Here is an 8,638-nt window from a genome sequence, read left to right on the forward strand (position 1 = left end):
TCTTCGGAGGTACTCGCCAGAAGGGCGAAGATGCTCAGCGCAGCTCTGAACGGAACGTCAGAGACCGAGAAGTTTCTTCGATCACGTCCATACAGCCCGGAATACACATCCGTAACAAAGACAAAATAACCATGAAGGTTGGTAGCATTTCGTGAGATAGCGGTAACTGACGAGGTAGTACAGTCCTTGAGATTTCAGGAGTTAGTTCATTAGTCCCTGTATTTCTGTGTCCACCTCTCATTGACCGCAGAGCAACGAAAAAGTAGCGAGTACTAGAGATCTTTGGCTTGCTGAAGAGGATGGTCGGACGTCACCTGCGTGGTCCGCCGCTGCAGTCGATGCCGGCGCCGCTCGCCTCCCCGCCAGTAGACATTACGGGTGCGACGCCGGCACCCGCGCGCTCCAGGAGGTCGCACAGCGCCGCTATGTACGTCTGCGCCATCTGCAGCGTCTCGAACTTGGAGAGGCGGTGGTCCTCGCCCAGCGACGGGATCACCTCCCGCAGGCGGTCGAACGCCTCGTTGAGGCCGTTCATGCGGCGGCGCTCGCGAGCGTTGGCCGCGAGCCGCCTGCGCTTGAGGACCGACGGCGAGGTGGCGCGCTCGCACGACGACGAAGAGGACGCCGCGGCCTTCGAGGACGAACCCACTCTCCTGCGGTGCGGTGGGCGCCTGGGCAGGGCCGAAGGCGGCGCCGCCGGCAGGGACATGCGCGCGCGCTGCTGCAGGGCGGCGGCCGACACGCCGGGAGCCGCTCCCGCCCCCGACAACTGCGGTGTCGACGTCAGCGTCGCCGCCGCTACCTGCCATCGCTGCTGACCGTAGCTGTAGCCCGGCGTGTTGTTGTTGTCGTAGCCGTACGCCAGGGGAGCCGTCGGCAGCCGCTTGTGCACGGACTTGGGTATTCTGGAGGGAAGGTACTCGTCTGTGAGGCCGACGATGAAGACGTCCCTCCGCGGTGACAGTAGCTGGCTCGGGGATTCGCCGTCGCTGACGGCCGTGGCCGCGGAGCAGGCGGACACGGGTCTGGCGGGGGAGAAGAGAGGCGCCATCTCGTGGTGGTCGTGCCTGGCGGCCGGCAGCTGCTGGTAGGGCGCGAAGCGCTGGTAGTCCCTCGGCGCGGAGAACTGGCGCACCTCCGCGGCCAGCAGCCTGGCCGGGTCGTGCGCCTCCTCCAGCGTCATGAAGCGTTCGGTGCTGCTGCAGGCTGAGGAACTGCTCACCAGGTCCATGTTCCCGTCGGTCCGCCTCAGCAGTTATACCATATTCTCCTCACGTGTCGCAAAACTTTTCTTCAAACACTAACGTATAAACAGCGGTCGACCACAGAAACTGCCATTCAGTACTCCCAATACACACTGTCTTCATAGACACACATCACACGTTAGAAACTGTTCCTGCACGCACTGATTGGGGTATTATGATCCAAACATTTTTATGCAACGAATATAGCTATGAAATCGTCGCAACATAATCCTCACTAACAGTAACTAAAGCGACAAAAAAGCCATTCAGTACTCCCAATACCCACTGTCTTCATCGAGACACATCACACGTTAGAAACTGTTCCTGCACGCACTGATTGGGGTATTATGATCGAAGCATTTTTATGCAACGAATATAGCTGTGAAATCGTCGCAACATAATCCTCAGTAAGAGTAACTAAAACGACAAAAAAGAAAAAAAGATGAAGTATAGTTAAACATACATGACTGCTCTTTCTATCGGCACAAGCAATTGTGAAATAAATATCTAAATTACAAGGTTTTTAATACAACTCCATTAAACGTGTAGCTAAGACACACTGCTTCGTTACTGGCCAGGGAAATGATGGTTTTGCTGCTGAGCACTGCTAGCTGATGTGCACGTCTCAATACTGAACCTTGATTGGACAAAATGAGGCTTTGCCGAAGAGCACTGCAAGGTGATGTGGACGTCTCACTACTGAACCCTGATGCGGCAAAAACGTAGTTCGATGTGTGGAGACCATTTTGCGATGTTCATACACACCTTCGCACAGCCGAAATCAGTATTTCTTGCTTTACTCGTCAAAAAAAGTATTTTCAAACAGGACCCTTTACGTGAAATGACAGTAATAACATCGACCTTCACACTACCCTGTACAATTGACGCCTTCGTGGAGAAACTTAATTTGAGAATAATACAATCTGACTTGTGATGACCACACGATTTTCACACACAGTTTTCTCCAGAACCGCCCACACAGTCGACACCAGTATTTTTTCTTTATTCGTCGAAGAAATTATCTGTAAATACCGCACATTTTCTGAATCAATAGTAACGACAGCGATTTTCGTGTTGCTAGATGGAATTCACGTTTAACTCTCGTCGCTGAGCTCGACAAAAATAAAGTCTTATGACTGAACACCTCTTTGGGATTTTCTTAGACGTCATTCGCTAGAATCGTTCACACGGCTTAAATTGGTATTTTTCTTTTTAATCACCGACAAAATTCTTTCCAATTTTCCAAACGCCGGACTTTTCTGGAAACGTCAATTGAAATAACTATTTTAGCGCCAGTTCACTGCGAAATGCGTGATATAACATGTTTTTGCACTTCATATTTGCTGCTGAGGAGCGTATCAGTTTCTTTCACAATTATATTATTATCAGATTGTAATACACATAAAGGATACTGCATTACGGCATGACTGTCATTGTGGAAGTGCTTGTACTTCTCTCTTATCTTCCTCTGCAGACTTAATTTATCGTTACGAAATCGGGCTGTAAATAATCCGCAGACAGCTTCGAGTATTGACGTGGTACCAGAACACAGCGGTAAGTTCAGTGTTCGTAATGTGCTGTAGATAAACACTTTTCCATTTGTGACGGGCAAGAGTTGTAGGCGCAGAGCTGTACAAGTAAAACTTTCATTCGAGCAAATGCCGTTCCACACGCAGTACAGCGAAAAAAATTCACAAAGAGGACGCCCTAGCAGAGACAAGGTGTCGAGAATGGAGTAATGGCGCTGTCGCAGTTTGTGACGAACGACGTTGTCCGTTTCGGCGTAATTCAGTCGGCGCCAGAGGGCGCTATCCGTGACAGTGTAGCTGTGTGGCCGGGTCAGCGCCCCCGCTGCAGAAGAAGAAGAAGAAGAAGAAGAAGAGCCAGCGATCACATTTTGAGGCGGGCAGCACCGCGGAACAGGTTTCGCGGCTCGCCAGCTGTCCGGCGCGGCGCGCTCGAGTATCGGCGAGGTGCCCTACCGTCCCCTCCGCCGGCTGTCAGACGCCGCACCTAATGGCCGGTTGGCGTCTCCCGAAGTGCAGAAGCGGCCGCTGATTTGCAGTCCACTCAATTATCGCGGACTTTGCGCGGACGTCGGTCGTGACTCGGCGAGGATGTCCAGTCAGTCCCGCGCGGCCGCCTCACAATGGCGATCCCCGTACAGACGCTGACGACGGCAACAATACTCGCGAGCCGCGAGAGAGAGTCCGCGATATTGCGGGGCGAGCGCGACGAACAAAAAGGAGCCACGAGAAGACGCGGCGTGGTGAAGGGCTTTCGCGTCACCGCCGATGGCGGATAGAGTACGTACTGTTCTGAGTCCCGAGAGGGGGTCAAAAAAATTGGTGGAATTCCGTCCCGGAGTGTAAAACGCGTGTACTGGAGGGGTAGAGAGCGCCACGTGGTAGGGGGGATCTTCCGCCGACCAATAAGGAGAGGTCGGACGGGCGCAAACCGCGGTGGGGGGGAAGTCACCTGGAGAGAGGTAGGGTGTAAGCCGTGCACCCTCGCCCCCTCCCTCAGTCCCGGGCTTCATTTGGATGCATTTATACTGGCGCGGCGCAGTGGCGGCCGGCGATAAGAAAGCGGGCGGGAGGTGGCCAGCAGCCGCTTCCTTCCTGCAAGGTGCGCGCCCGTGGCCGGAGCCCGGCGCGCCGATCAGCTGTTGCCGCGCGGCACGCGACCTGCGCCAAACAATAGTGGGGGAGGGGGGGAAGGACGGGCGCCGGCTGCGGCCGAGGCTGAGGCGGCTTCGTACAGGCGCTCGCCGCATGGTGGAGCTACTCTCAGTGCTGTCTACGACCCTGTAAATGGTCAAAGTAATGTGTCAACTTCGCTGTTTCGTATCCACAGATTTGTCAAAGAAGCGCGCAGACGTACCGACAAAGTCTGTCAAATTTATTGACCCTTTTAAAGCAGCTGTTAACGCTGTGCACATCGTATCGTGAATTATTTTGACACTGGTGAGAATTGCTACCAAAGCAGACAAATTATTTCTTGCATTGACCTCGGCACTGTGCATACACAAGAAAAGAAACCAAGAGGCTAGTCTCGGCAAATTTTTTAACTATATCTACGAAACACTGCTAAAGAAAATACTTCACACAGAATCTGATTACATCTACTTCGATTTATCTGCTGCGTACAGGCGCTGTGTGATTTTTATTTTATTGTACTGACGCTTGTATGTCCACCGTAAACTTTTGATATTCTTCTTAAAGTATTCTTGAGTTAATATGTGGCTCGGAAACTCGCAACACCTACACCATTTTTTGTTTTTATTAACATACTCCTTTGATTGTAGCCGGCTGGAGTGGCCGTGCGGTTCTAGGCGCTAGAGTCTGGAACCGAGCGACCGCTACGGTCGCAAGTTCCAATCCTGCCTCGGGCATGGATGTGTGTGACGTCCTTAGGTTAGTTAGGTTTAATTAGTTCTAAGTTATAGGCGATTGATGACCTTAGAAGTTAAGTCGCGCAGTGCTCAGAGCCATTTGAACCATTTTGATTGTAGTTCCCGCGACGATTGTGGCAATTCATGATACAGCGAGATAAACTGTAATAAAAATTCTTTCCCGCTAAACATGTGTGACGAAACATCAACACAAACAAAGTCTTGTCAAATCGACCGTCAATCAAAATTTCTCTCAAATACGTCACATACTAGTGAAGTTTGACAAACGTTTAGATTGTTTACAGGGTCCTCTAGATTACGCGCACAGTGGAAGAAAATTCCTATGTCTAAAGCAGTGGTTCCCAATCTTTACTACCTGGTGCCCCCCCCCCCCCCTCCCCCTTGCAACTCCAGAATATCTCATCCACCATTCGTTTATTTGTTTCCTTGTTTTATTTATTTTTGGCGAAAATCTTTAATTGACAATAATCTCCAGTCCACACTTTAGTGAAAGTGGGTTAACAAATATAGAGTAATACAAAACTGTAGTGTTGCAAAGGACCTGGTAGCCTGTTTCTGCTTTCTTCTGAGCTGTCTGTGTCCACCCGCGCCCCCTCCATGTATCTCTCAGGCCCCCAGGTTCGAATCACTTGTCTAAACCGTAACACGATTTCGTAGTGCAATCTAACCCATCCGACCTCAGTCGAAAGTCCTAAGCTCGTACATGCCACTCGTATTCGTCAGGTTGTCACGTGTTTAGCAACTGACGTAATGGATTTCTACCTTTAAGAAATTATCTTTTATGGCAGCAAAACCTGTGACGTTGGTAAAGATGGACGAAATGGGTAAATGTGATGTATAAAAGAAGGGCGGCCTAAGATCTTGACTGATTTTAGAATATCTTCGGAAACATTCGAGTATATTCTGACAAGTGTGGAGCGTCTGATTACTATGTCCAGAAACTGTCTCAAAATCTCTCCACACGAGAGAGTAACTCTCTACAAATAAACAACTAAATCAAATAAATATTTTAATACAAGAAATATTTCATCTCCGTCTTAGCCACAGCCTGGGGGATGTCTCCGCTATATCCTCTCTTTCAAGAGTGCTACTTCTGCAAGGTTCGCAGGAGAGCTTCTGTAAAGTTTGGAAGGTAGGAGGCGAGGTACTGGCGGAAGTAAAGCTGTGAGGACGGGGCGTGAGTCGTGCTTAGGTAGCTCAGTTGGTAGAGCACTTGCCCGCGAAAGGCAAAGGTCATGAGTTCGAGTCTCGGTCCGGCACACAGTTTTAATCTGCCAGGAAGTTTCACATCGGCGCACACTCCGCTGCAGAGTGAAAATCTCATTCTGGACTTCTTATGTCTAATACGTTGGGCGTTCAATAAGTAATGTACCACAATATTTCTGAAAGCAGGTTGGTTTTATTCAGGATTTCAATACACCATATTATTCCCCACTCTATAGGCTACAAGGCGCTATTTTTAAACATAATATCCGCTCAATACCATTGCCTTATGCCACTTCCAGGGAGAGCCTGCATGGTAACATTCCATTGGTCGACGTCGGAGTCAACGTCTTGCTGCATCTGTAACCTACCCATCATCCATTCACGAGCAAGTAGTTCCGCAAGGATGGTCCTTCGTTGCTCTTTATCGTCTTCTGTCAGGTGGCGAGGAATCCAGGGGAGACACACCTTGGAGTACCCTAACAGGTGGACATGAGTGTCAGCGCTACCAACAGAGACATCCAGTTATGCCACGATGTTTGACTGTGATCCATCGATAACCTCGAATGAGATGATGATGATTATGTTTGGTTTGTGGGGCGCTCTACTGCGCGGTGATCAGCGCCCATACAAATTCCCAACCTTTGCTCAGTCCAGTCTCGCCACTTTCATTAGTGATGATGAAATGATGAGGACAACACAAACACCCAGTCATCTCGAGGCAGGTGAAAACCCCTGACCCCGCTTGGAATCGAACCCGGGACCACGTTATCGGGAAGCGAGAAAGCGACCGCGAGACCACGAGCTGCGGCCCTCGAATGAGAGTGTCCGCACTCTCCAACACTGCAGGAGTCACAGCTTTGTTCGGTCGGCCGGCGCGTGGGAGATCGGACAGGTCTGCGCGACCTTGTGGCAATGATGACAGACACCTTGCCCAACGACTAACCGTGCTTTTGTTCATTGTCAGGTCTTTTTAGACATTCTGCAAGCGCCTAAGAATGTCTGTGATGCTCTAGTTTCCCACCAGAGAAACAATGACAACACTCTGCTTAGAATGCAAATCCGTTACAGACGTTATTTTGAAGTCTTTGTATGGCGCCGCCATATATCGTAACTACATAAAACTAAGGGGCTGGTGCAGAAATATTCCAGGATGTCCCACAACGAATTCAGCATTTTTTCAACCGAAATTTGGAGTGGAAAAATGTGTCGCATTACCTACTCAACGTTCCTCGTATTTAACAGTACAGAAACTGAGAAATTGGAAGCCCGCGCCCGAGCAAGGTGGCATAGTGATTAAGATACCATATCCATATTAAAGAAGACCGAGTTTTGTGATTTTGTATTCCAAATCTGATCAGGTGAATGTCTGAGTAGCTCGTAATAGCTTCTCATCCCTATCCCTATTTAGCTGAGTTAATGCTTCGTCGCTAATGACACCAACGTCGATGAGACGTTAGGCCCTAACGTATCCTTTCTTTGAACTTGCAGAACAATAGTGTGCCGTTAGTGAGAAATGTAAACATTATTTCAGGACTTTTACGGGCGTGTCGTATGATTTGTAACATGTCATTCAAGTCAACTTCTATTAAGACCGAAAGACGGATGTTCTTGTGGCGCTTGTGCATACTAATTTGTCATTTTCTCTGCGAACTCCACCCCACGGCCGTGTGATTGCGACAGGTGCAGACGATGTGTCTCGCCGTCATAACGCACAGCATGTAGAGTACCCTAGAATTTTGAACCTCTTAATATGAATCCCGAATCACACAACCTCGAAATGAATCCTGAAAGTTTTCTTTGTGGTTGTTAACGCCAACGTTTCCATAACCACGATCTGAGCAAAGATAAAACATTCGCTTGTATGTACGTTCGTGTTCGCACGCGCATCTCTCTCTCTCTCTCTCTCTCTCTCTCTCTCTCTCTCTCTCTCTCTCTCTGTGTGTGTGTGTGTGTGTGTGTGTGTGTGTGTGTGTGTGGGTGCGTGGGTTGGTGTAATGAAATCATTCTCATACTGAATTAGAACTTAAAAATGCCACAAAAATTCAAGAGATACTAGTAGAACTGCTTCTACATTCAACACGGCATGAAACCTCGTATTTCATTCTCTTCACTCAACAAAATTGGCTCCGCAATAAATGGTTTAAATAGACAACCGTCATCCTATTAATAAGTTATCTGAAACAACAAAAGCATGTGTGAATTTAGCACCAAAAGAACTACGGATAATATTTATAATGAAGTCATCTTCTTGGAAGAATTACTAAGAATAAAAAGATTAAAAAACATCTGCTTCATTCTACACCCGGCTTCGATTCCCGGCGGGGTCAGGGATTTTCTCTGCCTCGTGATGGCTGGGTGTTGTGTGATGTCCTTAGGTTAGTTAGGTTTAAAGGGGACTGATGACCATAGATGTTAAGTCCCATAGTGCTCAGAGCCATTTGAACCATTTTTTCATTCTGCAGACATGGGTGGGTCGAATAAACGAAATATAGTAAAGTATCAGTATAAAAAACTAAATCAGTAGACATATTCATCACTGAATTGTTACTAATTTGAATCATTTCGTTGCAACGTTCACTTGATTACAATCACATTTTATGACTTCTCACGCCAGCGAAAATATTAACACACACATCAAAAAAAGTTTTGCTCTACCCCGTTCCCAGAGCTCCTGAAGATAAGACGTCGACTGTGGATATTGTATCACAGACACAGTTCCTCTGACTGTCACTAAACCAGCCCAAAAACGGAAACAACCATGTATCAGCAGCGC

At 48.5% G+C, this 8,638-nt stretch overlaps 1 protein-coding gene across 1 annotated transcript; it reads right to left on the reverse strand.

Moving 5' to 3' along the window:
• Positions 1–310: 310 nt before the first annotated feature.
• On the reverse strand, positions 311–1,231 carry LOC126152650 (neurogenin-2-like). Its single transcript, XM_049916020.1, has one exon. The coding sequence runs from the start codon at positions 1,229–1,231 to the stop codon at positions 311–313; it is 921 nt and encodes a 306-aa protein (XP_049771977.1).
• Between the last annotated feature and the right edge of the window lie 7,407 nt (positions 1,232–8,638).

The sequence above is a fragment of the Schistocerca cancellata genome, chromosome 2 (genome assembly GCF_023864275.1).
Source record: "Schistocerca cancellata isolate TAMUIC-IGC-003103 chromosome 2, iqSchCanc2.1, whole genome shotgun sequence".
Classification (NCBI taxonomy): domain Eukaryota; kingdom Metazoa; phylum Arthropoda; class Insecta; order Orthoptera; family Acrididae; genus Schistocerca; species Schistocerca cancellata.